Source organism: Oncorhynchus keta, chromosome 8 (genome assembly GCF_023373465.1).
Source record: "Oncorhynchus keta strain PuntledgeMale-10-30-2019 chromosome 8, Oket_V2, whole genome shotgun sequence".
NCBI classification, from domain to species: domain Eukaryota; kingdom Metazoa; phylum Chordata; class Actinopteri; order Salmoniformes; family Salmonidae; genus Oncorhynchus; species Oncorhynchus keta.
The window spans coordinates 50,926,960-50,945,316 of record NC_068428.1 but is presented as its reverse complement, the minus strand read 5'-3'; the positions used below and the strand labels follow the sequence as shown (position 1 = coordinate 50,945,316).

The following is an 18,357-nucleotide window of genomic DNA, read 5'->3' as shown; positions in this document are numbered from 1 at the left end:
TAAAGCCAGGCTTTTTCATGGATGGTTGTTATGTTGCGTTATAGCCAGGCTTTTTTCATGGATGGTTGTTATGTTGCGTTATAGCCAGGCTTTTTTCATGGATGGTTGTTATGTTGCGTTATAGCCAGGCTTTTTTCATGGATGGTTGTTATGTTGCGTTATAGCCAGGCTTTTTTCATGGATGGTTGTTATGTTTCCTAATAATAACTTACACTCTGACCAAGACTCTTGGGCTGGCGCTGCATGCGGTGCAAAGGTAGCCTAATGGACTCTTGTGGCCATATGAACCCGGTGTCTGACTTAGTTTACAACTTGGGCATAACAGTCCACAGCACAACACAGTCCTCAACACGCCGTTCAATACAACACATTAATATACAATATATAGGCCTACAAAGGCGTTTATACATCGTTAAATATAGCCTACCCTACAAATGATTCATTTAAAATATATTCTTCAATCTGTATTTTGTTTATTGGATTGTATTGCTGTCTGTTTTGACCTATTTCTAGCATAGTAATTATACTTGTATGGTAGGCTTATTGTATGGTAATGTGTAGTTCCCGCTAGTGTTGATATTGTTGATGGACCAAATTTTTAACCTATTGCTGATATAATTTTATCCTGATTTAACCATGAAAAATGTATATGTTTAAAGGTGGATTAATTTGTGGGCTACTGTCTCTGTCACCTGAAAACAAAATATGCCTAAATAAATGAATAAATAAATTCAGCATAGTTAAATAAACTTGCCTAGTTACATTTAAAAAACCGTAAAAAGTAATAACACATACCCATATCATGTGAAGCATTTCCAGGCTTCCTTAATAACTTCACTTCCCTGCTGGAAACTGAAACAATCTCGTTCCAGTCTGAAACGGCAGTTGGCCCCTCCTATTTAGATATAAAAAGGGAAGAAGACAGGAGAAAGGATGTCGAGATGAAACCATGTGGCATTTCTATTTTTTTATATATATATTTGAAATGGGACAGATACAAGCAAGTTGACATATTGACAAAACTAAGCCTGCTCCAAAGCCTGCAAAAATATGGTTAAACTGTATTTATAAACATAACATTTGTGTTGAAAAATGTTCAGCTCGGCCTATAGGCTTTTACCAAGTGTTTTCCACTAAACCAATCTATTTGATTAGTGTTCTGTAAATGTTTCGTTCACGTGAGGATTTCGATTAAATTCCAGTCCCAATGGAAGGAAGCATAGAGGTTTTAGCAACAAAACAACTCAAGAATTGAAAGACAGAGTTCATAATAGTATCTCATCTCAGTGAGAACATTAAGACGCTTTCAACAGGATCTTTATCACTCTCCAATAAAATTGGTGATATTTTCTTTCAAGTAATGTTGACCCTTAAAATTAAAGTTCTTAAAATTTAACTTTAATGCCTAAAGTAAGGGTATTTAGTATATTTATCAAAAATAGTATCGGCTAGTATATTTATCATGAATAGTATAGCCTAGTATATTTATCAAGAGAGTAGAGACTAGTATATTTATTATATAGTAGGCCTGTAGGTTAGTATATGTATCATTCAATGGTTGTAAATGTATTAATGTCAGACGGAATTGATCGTTTATGAGATGATTATGAGATGATTTACGGTTCAACCTCAATGTGATGTTGATAGACATGGTTAACTGTATTCGCCGATATATAATACGCTGTAATAGTTATTATAGTATAACCTAGTAGTATAGTGTTATAGTAGTTTATTATTACAGTAGGCGATATGTTATGAGTTGAGCCTTTATGTGTGACTGTTCATTTTTCTGCCGCTGAGATTCTGAGAGTTGGAGCTCATGTCTCTCCGAGCCTTGCGAAGCAGCAGATGGAGCCGGTCCATGCTCGATCTCACTGCGCATCTGGCGCTGCGCTTCCCGCCCTGTCGGTGAGGCTGCTCCAGGAGCTAAGCCCTATTAGCACCGTCTACTACGCAACTGGTGCCTCGCGCACACACAGCGCGCTCTGCCGGGTGGAAAACTTAATCCTCACATGCGACAACTGGCCTTCAATCGCGCGGAGGTTTCATCAAGCCTCGAGGCAAAACAATCGAATTACTTAATTTGCTCATGGACATGAGGGCCTTGAGATCTTTATATATATATATTTTATTAAACCTTGCATAATGTGTGCGTTTCATTATCTTGTTTTGTGGTTGTAAATTCTCATTTGATTACGATATATTTTAGAAGAGATGTAGAATAATATTGTTGAGATGAGAGAGTGTTGTGGTGGTTATTCAACGATAGGCCTGAGACCTGCAGGAACAGATGGATAAATAGTTTGCTAATTCAAGACTAAGAGTCAATAGCGGCGTCGAACTGGCCTGCCTATCTGTCGGTCTGTCTGTAGCAGCGTCTGTGGTGACTAGATATTATAATGACACAGTCTGCACTCTGCAGATTAATATAACGTCGTTACAGTTTAAACAATAACCGGTTGTTTCAGTTAAACATTGATTAACATGTCCATGTTCCTGTTGGGCAGCCGTTTTCGATAGTGGAGTGGGCGGATGAGTTTAGGGGTCTAGACGCTCCCGGAGTAATTGCGATAATTTGGGTTAAATAATTAGGCTTTGGGCTTTAAAACACTTTAAAAGCACCGTCCTGCCCTCACGTTGACTCACGTTCTGTTCTCCCTCCCTCCATCCCTCCCTCTGTGTGTGTGTGCGTGTTGGTGTGTCTGAATGTGTTATATCTGACAGACTGCTAGAGTAGTTCAGTACTGAGGCAGACAGAGAGAGCTGCAGGGCCTGACCGGAAGCACAGCCTTCTTCTGTCGTTTCACATTTCTATTTTCCTCTCTTCCCTCCCGAGCCGGCAGGCCCTTGCTCTCAATCCCTCTCTCTCTCTACCCGCCTAACCAGCTCAGGACCACCCTGTGGGCACGCGGCCAGGTGAGTGCGGGTGGTTCGGATCATCATACTGACCGCCGTGTCTCACGCTGATTTCCCGTTCCCGTTCCAGTGTCGCCAGCTGACCTCCATGCACGCCCCGCCTGTCACACAATGGAGTCAGGGTCTTGTAGCGGTCTGCTCGAGGGCAACATGGCAGAGGCAGAGGACACTTCCTCTCAGCGCGTGAGCACGGGTTGAAGCGGCTCGATCCAAACCGACAAAAGAGACTGAGTTTGTGTCGCCGTTTCCCTCACGAGCTGCAACCCTATCGCCCTTCTGCATGAGCGCAGAGCAGAAACACACACACAAACTTCTCCTGGTAATATCACAAAGCCTCTACAATTGACTGTGAAACGACATTTGTTTTGCCTATAAATGTACGTTATAAATGTCCAAGATCCATTCACGACATAAAATAAAAGCAATGAGGTTTATTTCTCAAAGAAAATCCAGTGCTGTTAGCAGAAATGATTCCCTGATTATTCTCTTCCTCCCTGGTATACACTCATTGCATAGCCTAATTTTCGATCAAAACAAAATATTGTCGCTTAATTCCAAATACATCTGGAGCAGACGTTACTGTTTAATATGGGGTGCATTTGATTTAAAAACAAACATAATATAATACTAGTAATAATAATAATAAAAGGCAATACATAAGTCTATAATAATATATAATAATGATATTAATTACACAACAATAACGATAATAATTAAAATAAAACAATAAGAATAATAATTATAATGGTAGTAGTAGTAGTAATAATAATTAGCTTATTAATTAATAGAGACTTGTTGACCGGGCACGGCTCTGTTTGAAAAAACAAAATAGCCTACATCAAATTACATTAAGTTCAATAGATGAGAAAAAAATATTCTAAAACGAAAAAACATGTTTATTTAATAATTATAGCCTATATAAATAAACGTGGGGATGTTTTGAAATCAACTTACATTTTTGTTGAAAATCCGACTAGTTTTGTAATAGCCTAGGTTTAAGCCATGTGGGTAAAACGAAGAAAGCAAACCGTCTGAAAATACAATAAAGAAAATGTCCACAAAAATGGTAAAACATTTTGAAAGTGTCGGTTCCTTATTAGGGAAGATACAATATTTATTCCTTGTCTCCTGGGATGGAAACAGCTAGCTCTTCTATTGTCCTCCATCCATTCCTCAGTGCTGATGCTTATTTTTCTAACTATATTATCAGGGGACCACCGACGACATCACAACAGAAATACCCTGCAAGTACAAAATCTGTGCGCCAGCCGGTGTGATGGTACAGAGGGAAAACGCTCGTGTTCCACCAGCTATCCGCGGCTCCGTGCAGGGACTTTTTCCACTTCTCTCGGTTTGGGGATTTTAACGGAAAGCATTTGTTCGATCAGGAGGGAAAGCTGGTTAGCGGAGCAACACCATGTCAGCCACGTTCCCCGGTTTGGTCCATGATGCCGAGGTATTTATTTATTATCACTCTTCATTATCAATAATATTTAGGAATATAATCTACCTGTTATAGTAATCACACATGTTTGATACATGCAGATTTAAAGTTATAGTAATCACATCTGTTTGTTTGATACATGCAGATTTAAAGTAAAATCGTTGTGATGCGTCCCCAGAAAGCAAAGCTTCCCTGGGTAATGGGAGAAGACTGGCTACGGAAAACTGGAGTAATGTTTTTTATTTGTGTGAAAAGTGAGGGAATAAAATGAGGGAGGCAGATGAAGCTTGTGTGTGTAAACCGGTAACGGGTGTGATTATAACATTTAGGGCGGAACACTGGTGGCTCACTCTACTTACCTGCCACCCAGCGCGCGTTCAGAGCTGAGACCCAAATAATAATAGAACAGCACGCGCTCTAAAACGCTGCACTGAAAATGACAGATACCGTGTACAACGCACACACACACTGAAGGCTTGTGCTGCTGTGCGTACCCCTCCCAGGCTCATGGAATCACATTTTCTTCGTGTTTTTTCTAAGAGCTTTGAGTGTTTGAGTTTGAGGTGTTAAAAGAGAGAGAGTGGTAAAAGAGAGAGAGATGGTAAATGAAATGACACCGCTGATATGTTCCTTTATTCCTCTCAGATACGTCATGACGGGTCCAACAGTTACCGTCTGATGCAGCTTGGTTGCCTTGAGAGCGTCGCCAACTCCTCCGTGGCTTACAGCTCGTCCTCGCCGCTCACAGCCTACCCCGCGGCGGCTACAGAGTTTGCCTCGCCCTACTTCTCCACCAACCACCAGTACACCCCCCTGCACCACCAGTCCTTCCACTATGACTTCCAGCACTCCCACCCAGCCGTGGGCCCAGAGGCGTACGGCCTCAACTCTCTCCACTCCGGGCAGTACTACCAGCAGATTCACCACGCGACCCACGGAGACACAGACTTCATCAACCTGCACAGCGCCCGTGCACTTAAGTCGTCGTGCCTGGACGAGCAGCAGCGGCGCGAGCTGGGCTGCCTGGACGCCTACCGGCGCCATGACCTGTCTTTGATGACGTCACACGGTGGGCAGTACGGCATGCACCACGACCAGAGGCTGCTGCCTGCAGCCGGTCTGGGGCTCCCTCCCCCCGGGGCGGACGACCTGCAGGTACCCCCTCTTCTCTCTCCTCTCCTCCACTGTTGTCATTCTGATCAAACACCAACAATTCACACAACAGCCATACTGGCTATAGTGCACCACAAAGTTTAATTTCAGACCCTAAATACTAAACCCTAGCCCCTATTTCCTAAAGCCTAGCCACTATCTCCTAAACCCTATTTCTCAACTCCTAAACCCTAACTCTTGTCACTCTCAGAGTCCGTCTGTCTGTCTGTCCCGTTCCAAACATAGAGACCCGAGGGTATCTCTGCTCTCTCACGCTCTACAGAACTTCAGTTATTCTGAGTAGGACGAGGAGGGTTCAGTCAGAATAAAAACAGAATATTCCATGACTGAATATGACATTAGGCTGATATTACATTAGATGGAGAGGAATTAAAATATGAAGTCATCTAGAATAAAACTGAATCGAATATACTCTGCATTAAAACAGTTAATGTGAGACATTCACTCCCATTATGCAGTCTCTATTTTACTCAAAATGCACGTGACCTATATTTTACATATTATTTTCGATGTAAAGAAATGGTGTGTGTGTGTCCGGCTGGTGAGGCGGTGAAAAGACGCTGGTTCTCTCTTCTCTTCTGAAAGCGGATTAAGGGATTGGGGTTCAGGGCACAATGGGCTGCTCGGGCACGGTAAAGCACCGTAGTTTATCCAATTACCGTTTTAATGTCAATCAACGTGTTCTTTATGCAGCGACATCTGAGCCGCGGCTCTGGTTAAACACACTGCTGCACCAGACAGAACAACCTCCAGTTAAACACACTGCTGCACCAGACAGAACAACCTCCAGTTAAACACTGTGCACGAGACAGAACAACCTCCAGTTAAACACACTGCTGCACCAGACAGAACAACCTCCAGTTAAACGCTGTGCACCAGACAGAACAACCTCCAGTTAAACTCACTGCTGCACCAGACAGAACAACCTCCAGTTAAACGCTGTGCACGAGACAAAAATATCTCGTTTTAAACACGTTGCATCATTCCTTTATCGCGTTGTTCATTTCTCAATTTTACAACCAGACTGGTAAGATACCAGAAGTAATTAAACTTGTAGGGTACCGGAAGTAATTAAACTACTAACATACCAGAGGTAATTAAACTACTAACATACCAGAGGTAATTAAAGTAATTCAATAGGTAGAATAACTGAATAAATTAATCTGCTAGACCTAGATATATATTTGCTTGACTAATAGTACTAATATAGGGATATTTGCTAACTACTTGTTTGTGGTATTAATATATGATAATAACTAGTTAATTCATAATATTTATAAAGGGCTATATGATAACTTGTTGAATAATACTTTTAATAGCGTAGCATAGTAAAATAGTCTGCTGATAAGACCTGTAATAATAATAATAATGGTAATAATAATAACAATTACTAACAATAATAACAAAACCATAATAACAATAATGACAACAACAACTATAATACTAAGCATAATAAGAAGAACAATAATAATAATAATGGAGCTGTTCTAGATCCAAGAGCCTACCATATATTTCTTTCTGTTGTGAATGTTCTCTTATTTAGGCTATTATGATGGTGATGAGGATAACAGTTGTTATTATTCTGATTCTGATTATTATTATAGATACTAAGAATATTTATTTTTATTTAGATGTTAATATATTTCAATATGTCACCATCATTACCACTTTCATTATGTAGATTATCAGACCATTGAGTGGCGTGTTGGTAAGAAGGGTAACCTTCACACTAACACATAGAAATGCACAAACACAAGCGAGCAAGGGGTCTCTCACACACGAGCCACTAGAAAAGGTCTTCGACCTTCTTTAGAAAATAAAGGCACGTGAACCTGAGTAGAACAGATGCAGTCTGTCTCGTGCAGCACATCGCATTTTTGAGCGCCTAAAGAGATTTCCATGCTCAACAAAAGAGCTGCCACACCTTTCCCCCGTCAGGCTCCCTAACTCTTTCTCCTGTTAGACACTTAATGTATGCGAGACCTCTGCGTTTTGTATATTGATTTTATAATCACTTTAGCTTCGGAGTAAAAATGTTCTATACAGCCCTGTTTGTTATAAAGACTTAAACGGCCTCTTCGAGAAAGACAGCCGAGTGTTTATTTTAATCAGGGTTGTGTCTGCACCCCGTCCGCTCGCGGCTCACACCGGGGATTAACGGGGTTCTTCTCAATAACAGCTCATGTTCCTCAGTCGTTCGGATGACATCACTGATATCACCATGTGTAACAGGTTCCACATCTGTGGTTAGGATCGGTTATAAGCGGTAACAACAGGTAGGCGCAGGTGTCAAAACACACACACACACACACACACACACACACACACACACACACACACACACACACACACACACACACACACACACACACACACACACACACACACACACACACACACACACACACACACACACACACACACACACACACACACCACTGTGGGCTGGGCTGAGTGTTCTCGTCAACACTGAGGTTGACGCACTGCGCCAAGCTCGTGTGTGTGTGTTTCTTGATTACGATTCTTGATTGTTTATCACGGACCTTGTACTATTATTATTATTAATAATATGACGCTGTTTCAGGGCTCCGTGGAGGCGCAGTGCGGGCTTGTGCTCAATGGCCAAGGCGGCATCATCCGAAGAGGTAAGACACACCTTACACACACACCTTACACACACATTCACATGAATACCCATCTCCTTCCCTGTCTGGTAAAACATAATCATCGAAAAGACAAGATGGAAGCATTATCTAAATCAAGGGAAAATATATTTTTGTTGAACATGACAATTTTATGACACACCAGTGTACTATTTTTCATTTTTCTCTCAGTTTGTGTTTAAAATGGTTAAATTAGGATGTCACGTCAATCCAGAGAATTCTACTACTATGCCAAAAGCTGTAATGTCGGGTTTAATTGACGCTATCAGTGCCTTCCATTGTAGAATAGAGTCGTAATTCTTTCTCCTAACCAACTCTATTATCAAAATCAACAATGAAAAGAAGAAACCCAAATTAATATTGCCTAACAATTATTAAAAATGACAGCAACAATAATAATAATAATAATAATAATAATAATAATAATAATAATAATAATAATAACAGGAATAATAAAAATACATATAACAATAAGTTATAGTAAGAGTTATAATTTCATAAATAATAAATTATAATTACTGTTGTAATAACAGCAATAATAGTAACAATAATAGCAGTAATAATAGTTACAATGATAACAGTAACAATGGTCACAATAATAATAACAACAGTAATAATATTAATAACAGTTGTAATAGTAATAATGATAACAATTATAATTACAGTTGTAATAACAGCAGTAGTCGTGATAATAATAACAGTAATAATAGTAATAATAAAAACAGTAACAATAGTAACAATAATAACAGTATCAACAATAACAGTAATAATAACAGCTGTAATAACAGTAATAATAACAGCCACCCAGACAGTCCTAATAACGGTTCTAGTAACCGTAATAATAATAGTTATAATAACAGTATTTCTACTAACAATAACAATAATAATAACAGTTCTAGTAACCTGTAATAATACTAGTTATAATAACAGTATTTCTACTAACAATAACAGTACTAATAACAGTTAGAGTAACCGTAATAATACTAGTTATAATAACAGTATTTCTACTAACAATAACAGTACTAATAACAGTTAGAGTAACCGTAATAATACTAGTTATAATAATTGTAATAATAAAAGTTGTAATAAGAGTAATACTATTTACAGTAACAGTAAAAGTAATAATAACAGTTGTAATAAGAGTAATAATAATTACAGTAATAATAACAATAGTAATTCTAACAGTTCTAATGATAGTCGTTTGGTAATTTAATTGTTTGGCCTTCACAGTATTAACATCATTTATTTGTTAAGTTATTTCATTGTGTTGGCCTTCACAGTAATAATGGAAGGATGTTTTGGTAATTTTATTGTGTTGGTCTTCACAGTAATAATGGAAGGATGTTTTGGTAATTTTATTGTGTTGGCCTTCACAGTAATAATGGAAGGATGTTTTGGTAATTTTATTGTGTTGGCCTTCACAGTTGTAACTGCAGGATGTTTTGATGTTATTTCATTATGTTGAGCTTCACAGTAATAACAGGATGATGTTTTAATGTCATTAGTGAAAACTTATGGCTGTTTTTTATTACTTGTTACCTTTGACAAATTGGAAATGAAATGTATAATGAAATATAGCCTAAGGGTGTAGAAATAGATAATTAGAACTCTGAAATGTTATTCCTGCTGATTTGAATCCACTAGACTGTTGACTTTTCTTTTTTTTTGTGTGGTAAAGTAAATTAAAAACAAAAATTAGAACATTTAAATAAAACCTTTTAGCTAGAGTTAAAAGGACAACACAAATCAAATGTCTTTCTGGTATTTTTACCGCATCACTTTCTGTTGATGTGAAAGAAGCAGGCGTTATTATTCCGTTATTCTCGAGCTATAAACACTGAGCAGCCTGTGTCTAGTTGTTAATGTTTCATAATCAAAGTTTATTTGTCACGTGCGCCGAATACAACAGGTGTAGGTTGACCTTACATTGAAATGCTTACTTACAGGCTCTAACCAATAGTGCAAAAAAGGTATTAGGTGAACAATAGGTAAGTAAAGAAATAAAACAACAGTAAAAATACACTGAAAAATAACAGTAGCGAGTCTATAACAGTAGCATAAACTGTCTAGGTGTGTGTGCTACTGTGTCTAGGTGTTTTTTTTTGAGAGGGGGGGGGGCGTTTCTGGAAGCTTGATGCGGGAATCTCTCCGCTATCACTTTTGGTTAATGGTGTGTAGGATTTAGCCGCGAGCTCCACTGCTCCAACCATCACAACCAATAATCTTTGCTTTACCTCGCGCTCCCGTATCGATAGCTTCTCTCGCCTCGGGCGGCCGCTTTGATATGCTAATGCAGCGCGGCCCGAATTCAGCTGAGATCATATTAATGTTGTTCTTTCTGACGCCGGCTTTGGCGCCATGAATATTCACACAACCTTTTTCAAAAGAAATGTCTCCAGAAACGCGGCTCCTACTTAGAGCAGTGTCTGTGTTTTAATCACCAGCATCCCACCAAGCCTTCAGCATCTGATCAAGCTTATCACCCTCCACGTGCACGCACCCTCTCTCAGACGGCTGCTGGGTATGTGTGGGCTGTGCTGTCTTGTGACAGGTGCTATAAACATTGTGGTTAAAATAGGAGGAGAATGACATTTGGCCCATGTCTCATTTTCTTTAATTTTCATGGTAAACTTGTAAAAGGCGCTTGATTCCGAGTGTGATCCCGCCGCTGCTCCGCCGCTGCCCGAGGCTACTCTCCGCTGCTTAAATAGAGCTATCGCCTCTGGGCCCACGCGCTCCACCGTACTATCGGCAATAGCTCCTTTTCCATTGCCCGTGGCAACATAAAATACAAACTACTTTGATTCAAAACATTTTTGGAGGAATTACTATGATGTGAACTCACAGCTTTCAGAGATGTGAGCTTGACTGACATGCCAGGCCGGAACCTGTCACACAGCCGGAATTCACACACACACGCACACGCACGTGCACGTTAGCCTATGACCATATTTAATCCCGTATCAAATAGTGAAAGACTATGGCTGGATTTGCAAGCCTTATTTAAATAAGAGTTAATCAATGTCTGTGTTCTCATTGATAAAGTGTTGTCAGTCCAACCTCCCTGTTACCCTGATAGCAGCTGCTAGGGTTGTTTTGTATTTGTATTTATTAGGGAACATCAATCTTTTAACCTTGTCTAATAAAACTACACATTTTTAATGGTGAGCAAGCGTTGAGCCTTTTATTTTCCAATGATATTTATCAGGGATCTGCAGCCAAGGTAGCAGCTTCTTTTCCTGGGGTCCAATGTGTTTGGGTTACTTACATTACATATAAAACTAAATATACAAATGTACATCATATACAATTATTACACCACTACATATATGCAATATAAATGATAATACCACCAAACAACAATATTACAATGTACGTGTGTGTAGAGTTTGTGTGTGTGTGCTAGTGTGTGTATATAGCTGTTAGTGTGTCTCTACACAGTCCCTGCTGTTCCATAAGGTGTATTTTCATGTGTTTTGAATCTGATTCTACTGGTGCATCACTTACCTGATGTGGAATAGAGTTCCATGTAGTCATGGCTCTATGTAGTACTGTGCACCTCCCATAGTCTGTTCTGGACTTGGGGATTGTGAAGAGACCTCTGTGGCATGTCTTGTGGAGTATGCATGGGTGTCTGAGCAGGAGGAGCAGTGTGCAAGTAGTTTAAACAGACAACTAGGTGCATTCAACATGTCATAAATAAAAGTAGTGATGAAGTCAATCTCTCCTACACTTTATTCCATGAGAGATTGACATACATATTATTAATGTTAGCTCCCCGTATACATTTAAGGGCCAGCCATGTTGCCCTGTTCTGAGACAATTGCAATTTTCCAAATCCCTCTTTGTGGCACCTGACCACATGACTGAACAGTAGTCCAGGTGCAACAAACTAGTGCCTGTAGGACCTGCCTTGTTGACAGTCTTGTTAAGAAGGTAGAGCAGCACTTTATTATGGACAGACTTCTCCCCATCTTAGCTACTGTTGTATCAACATGTTTTGACCATGACAGATTACAATCCAGGGTTACTCCAAGCAGTTTAGTCACCTCAAATTGCTCAATTTCCACATTATGCATTAAAAGATTTGGTTGAGGTTTAGGGTTAAGTGAATGATTTGTCCCAAATACAATGCTTTTAATTTTTGAAATATTTAGGACTAACTTATACCTTACCACCCATTCTAAAACTAACTGCAGCTCTTTGTTAACTTCTCTAGGATAGGGGGCGGATATTTGGAATGTTGGCATGCCCAAATTCAACTGCCCTGCTACTCATCCCCAGAAGATAAGATATGCATATTATGAGTAGATTTGGATAGAAAACACTCTGAAGTTTCTAAAACTGTTTGAACTTGCTTGCCGTTCCTACCGCTTCCACTTGATGTCACCAGTCTTTAGAAATTGATTGAGGTTTTTCCTTTGTGTATTGAAGAAGGAACTCAAATCTTTCTGTTCACCTGATTTAGAATTCCTCACAATCAAATGTCGACCGCATTATCTACCAAGAGAATTCTCTTCGATTATAATCACAGCCGTATATATTCCCCCCCAAGCAGACACATCGATGGCTCTGAACGAACTTTATTTGACTCTTTGCAAACTGGAATCCAAACATCCTGAGGCTGCATTCATTGTAGCTGGGGATTTTAACAAGGCTAATCTGAAAACAAGACTCCCTAAATTGTATCAGCATATCGATTGCTCAATCAGGGCCGGAAAAACCTTGGATCATTGTTACTCTAACTTCCGCGACGCATATAAGGCCCTGCCCCGCCCTCCTTTCGGAAAAGCTGACCACGACTCCATTTTGTTGATCCCTGCCTACAGACAGAAACTAAAACGGAAGGCTCCCACGCTGTGGTCTGTCCAACGCTGGTCCGACCAAGCTGATTCCACACTCCAAGACTGCTTCCATCACGTGGACTGGGATATGTTCTGTATTGCGTCAGATAACAACATTGACGAATACGCTGATTCGGTGTGCGAATTCATTAGAACGTGCGTTGAAGATGTCATTCCCATAGCAACGATTAAAACATTCCCTAACCAGAAACCGTGGATTGATGGCAGCATTCGCGTGAAACTGAAAGCGCAAACCACTGCTTTTAATCAGGGCAAGGTGACTGGTACCATGACCGAATACAAACAGTGCAGCTATTCCCTCCGCAAGGCTATCAAACAAGCTAAGCGTCAGTATAGAGACAAAGTAGAATCTCAATTCAACGGCTCAGACACAAGAGGTATGTGGCAGGGTCTACAGTCAATAACGGACTACAAGAACAAAACCAGCCCAGTCACGGACCAGGATGTCTTGCTCCCAGGCAGACTAAATAACTTTTTTGCCCGCTTTGAGGACAATACAGTGCCATTGTGACGGCCTGCAACGAAAACATGCGGACTCTCCTTCACTGCAGCTGAGGTGAGTAAAACATTTAAACGTGTTAACCCTCGCAAGGCTGCAGGCCCAGACGGCATCCCCAGCCGCGCCCTCAGAGCATGCGCAGACCAGCTGGCCGGTGTTTACGGACATATTCAATCAATCCCTATACCAGTCTGCTGTTCCCGCATGCTTCAAGAGGGCCACCATTGTTCCTGTTCCCAAGAAAGCTAAGGTAACTGAGCTAAACGACTACCGCCCCGTAGCACTCACTTCCGTCATCATGAAGTGCTTTGAGAGACTAGTCAAGGACCATATCACCTCCACCCTACCTGACACCCTAGACCCACTCCAATTTGCTTACCGCCCAAATAGGTCCACAGACGATGCAATCTCAACCACACTGCACACTGCCCTAACCCATCTGGACAAGAGGAATACCTATGTGAGAATGCTGTTCATTGACTACAGCTCGGCATTCAACACCAAAGTACCCTCCAAGCTCGTCATCAAGCTCGAGACCCTGGGTCTCGACCCCGCCCTGTGCAACTGGGTACTGGACTTCCTGACGGGCCGCCCCCAGGTGGTGAGGGTAGGCAACAACATCTCCACCCCGCTGATCCTCAACACTGGGGCCCCACAAGGGTGCGTTCTGAGCCCTCTCCTGTACTCCCTGTTCACCCACGACTGCGTGGCCACGCACGCCTCCAACTCAATCATCAAGTTTGCGGACGACACAACAGTGGTAGCCTTGATTACCAACAACGACGAGACGGCCTACAGGGAGGAGGTGAGGGCCCTCGGGGTGTGGTGTCAGGAAAATTACCTCACACTCAACGTCAACAAACTAAGGAGATGATTGTGGACTTCAGGAAACAGCAGAGGGAACACCCCCCTATCCACATCGATGGAACAGTAGTGGAGAGGGTAGTAAGTTTTAAGTTCCTTCGGCATACACATCACAGACAAACTGAATTGGTCCACTCACACAGACAGCGTCGTGAAGAAGGCGCAGCAGCGCCTCTACAACCTCAGGAGGCTGAAGAAATTCGGCTTGTCACCAAAAGCACTCACAAACTTCTACAGATGCACAATCGAGAGTATCCTGGCGGGCTGTATCACCGCCTGGTACGGCAACTGCTCCGCCCTCAACCGTAAGGCTCTCCAGAGGGTAGTGAGGTCTGCACAACGCATCACCGGGGGCAAACTACCTGCCCTCCAGGACACCTACACCACCCGATGTTACAGGAAGGCCATAAAGATCATCAAAGACAACAACCACCCGAGCCACTGCCTGTTCACCCCGCTATCATCCAGAAGGCGAGGTCAGTACAGGTGCATCAGAGCTGGGACCGAGAGACTGAAAAACAGCTTCTATCTCAAGGCCATCAGACTGTTAAACAGCCACCACTAACATTGAGTGGCTGCTGCCAACACACTGACACTGACTCAACTCCAGCCACTTTAATAATGGGAATTGATGGGAATGATGTAAAATATATCACTAGCCACTTTAAACAATGCTACCTAATATAATGTTTACATACCCTACATTATTCATCTCATATGCATACGTATATACTGTACTCTATATCATCTACTGCATCCTTATGTAATACATGTATCACTAGCCACTTTAACTATGCCACTTTGTTTACATACTCATCTCATATGTATATTCTGTACTCGATACCATCTACTGTATCTTGCCTATGCTGCTCTGTACCATCACTCATTCATATATCCTTATGTACATATTCTTTATTCCCTTACACTGTGTATAAGACAGTAGTTTTGGAATTGTTAGTTAGATTACTTGTTGGTTATTACTGCATTGTCGGAACTAGAACATTTAACATTTAAGTCATTTAGCAGACGCTCTTATCCAGAAGCACAAGCATTTCGCTACACTCGCATTAACATCTGCTAATCATGTGTATGTGACAAATAAAATGTGATTTGATTTGATTTGAAGAAGTAGCCCTGTTCAAAACGAGGGTCACTTCATGTGTACTGTTTGATAGAGGCGCGTGACCAGAAAGCTAGCGTCAGTTTGTTTTCTTCTTGTATTGAACACACATCATCCCGTCTTCAATTTTGTCTATTATTTACTTTAAAAAATACCTAAAGTTGTATTATAAAAGTAGTTTGAAATGTTTTGGCAAAGTTTACAGGTAACTTTTGAGATATTTTGTAGTCACGTTGCGCAAGTGGAACCGGTGTTTTTCTGGATCAAAATCGCCAAATAAATGGACATTTTGGATATATATCGACAGAATTAATTGAACAAAAGGACAATTTGTGATGTTTATGGGACATATTGGAGTGCCAACAGAAGAAGCTCGTCAAAAGTAAGGCATGATTTATATTTTTATTTCTGCGTTTTGTGTCGCGCCTGCAGGGTAGAAATATGTTTTCTCTCTTTGTTTACTATGAATGTCACGCCTTGGTCTTAGTGTTTTGTGTTTTCGTTGATTATTTGGTCAGGCCAGGGTGTGACATGGGTTTGTTTTGTTGTATTTCGTATTGGGGTTTTGTGGTTATTGGGATTGCGGCTGAGTAGGGGTGTTGTATGGGCTTGGCTGCCTGAGGCGGTTCTCAATCAGAGTCAGGTGATTCTCGTTGTCTCTGATTGGGAACCGTATTTAGGTAGCCTGGGTTTCGCTTTGTATTTCGTGGGTGATTGTTCCTGTCTCTGTGTAGTTTCACCAGATAGGCTGTAATTAGGTTTCACGTTCCGTTTTGTTGTTTTGTATTTGTATCAGTTATTTCATGTATCGCGATCCTTCATTAAAGATCATGAGTAACCACCACGCTGCATTTCGGTCCGACTCTCTTTCAACAAACGAAGAACGCCGTTACAGAATCTCCCACCACACACGGACCGAGCAGCGTGTTAACAGGCAGCGTCAGCATGAACAGCGAAGGGAGGACGTTATGGACAGCAGAAGCATGGAGTATACTACGTGGGAAGAAATAGACAGGTGGGCGGTCGACCCAGAGAGAGTACCGGAGCCCGCCTGGGATTCGCTGGAGCAGTGCGAAGAGGGCTATAGGCGAATGGAGTCGAAGAGAAAGATACGGCGGCGCAGAGCGAAACCCGAAAGTCACCCCCAAATATTTATTGGGGGAGGGCTCAGAGGGAGAGTGGCTGAGTCAGGAGTCAGACCTGAGCCAACTCTCCCTGTTAATCGTGAAGAGCAGCTGCAGTGGGAGAGGCTGCACCACTTGGAGAATTGGACATGGGAGGAAGAACTGGACGGAAAAGGACCCTGGGCTCAGCCTGGTGAATATTGCCGCCCCAAGGAGGAACTAGAGGCGGAAAAGGGGAGAGGCGCTGGTATGAGGAGGCAGCACGGCGACGCGGATGGGAAGCCCGAAAAGCAGCCCCAAAAAATTATTGGGGGGGGGGGGCTTACAGGGAGTATGGCTATGCCAGGTAGGAGACCTGCGCAAACTCCCTGTGCTTACCGGGGGGCTAGAGAGACCGGGCAGACACCGTGTTATGCTATGGAGCGCACAGTATTTCCAGTGCAGGTGCATAGCCCGGTGCGGTTCATACCAGCCCTTCGTATTGGCCGGGCTAGAGTGGGCACCGAGCCAGGGAAAGTTGGGCAGGCTCGGTGCTCAAGAGCTCCAGTGCGCCTGCACGGTCCGGTCTATCCAGAGCCACCTCCACACACCAGTCCTCCGGTAACAGCTCCCCGCACCAGGCTTCCTGTGCATGTCCTCGCTCCATTATCACCAGTGCCAGCACCACAAATCAGGCCTACAGTGCGCCTCGCCTCTCCTGTGCTGTCGGAGTCTCCTGTCTGTTCAGCGCTATCAGAGCCTTCCTTCCCTCCTGCGCTGTCGGAGTCTCCCGCCTGTTCAGCGCTATCAGAGCCTTCCTCCTCTACAGCGCTGCCGGAGCCTCCTGCCTGTTCGGAGCAGCCTGAGCTGTCAGTCTGCATGAAGCAGCCAGAGCTGTCAGTCTGCATGAAGCAGCCAGAGCTGTCAGTCTGCAAAGAGCTGCCAGTCTGCAAGGAGCTGTCAGTCTGCAAGGAGCTGTCAGTCTGCAAGTAGCTGTCAGCCTGCATGGAGCAGCCAGAGCTGTCAGGCTGCAAGGAGCTGTCAGTCTGCAAGGAGCTGCCAGTCTGCAAGGAGCTGCCAGTCTGCATAGAGCAGCTAGATCCGCCAGTCAGCCATGATCTTCTAGATCTACCAGTCAACCAGATTCTTCCAGATCTGCCAGTCAACCAGTCTCTTCCAGATCTGCCAGTCTGCATAGAGCAGCTAGATCTGCCAGTCAGCCATGATCTTCTAGATCTGCCAGTCAACCAGATTCTTCCAGATCTACCAGTCAACCAGTCTCTTCCAGATCTGCCAGTCTGCATAGAGCAGCTACATTTACATTTACATTTAAGTCATTTAGCAGACGCTCTTATCCAGAGCGATTTACAAATTGGTGCATTCACCTTATGACATCCAGTGGAACAGCCACTTTACAATAGTGCATCTAAATCTTTTAGGGGGGTGAGAAGGATTACTTATCCTATCCTAGGTATTCCTTAAAGAGGTGGGGTTTCAGGTGTCTCCGGAAGGTGGTGATTGACTCCGCTGTCCTGGCGTCGTGAGGGAGTTTGTTCCACCATTGGGGGGCCAGAGCAGCGAACAGTTTTGACTGGGCTGAGCGGGAACTGTACTTCCTCAGTGGTAGGGAGGCGAGCAGGCCAGAGGTGGATGAACGCAGTGCCCTTGTTTGGGTGTAGGGCCTGATCAGAGCCTGGAGGTACTGAGGTG

General features: G+C 42.5%; 1 protein-coding gene across 1 annotated transcript in view; it reads left to right on the top strand.

Annotated features, from left to right (window-relative positions):
• The first annotated feature begins 301 nt into the window (after positions 1–301).
• Positions 302–18,357, top strand: part of LOC118358674 (transcription factor AP-2-delta-like) — a 50,015-nt gene continuing 31,959 nt past the window's right edge. The window contains exons 1-3 of the mRNA XM_052524719.1: positions 302–4,372; positions 5,006–5,515; positions 8,118–8,178. Of these exons, the coding sequence (XP_052380679.1) occupies positions 4,334–4,372; positions 5,006–5,515; positions 8,118–8,178 (610 nt within the window). The 5' untranslated portion in view covers positions 302–4,333. The remainder of the gene's footprint in view (positions 4,373–5,005; positions 5,516–8,117; positions 8,179–18,357) is intronic.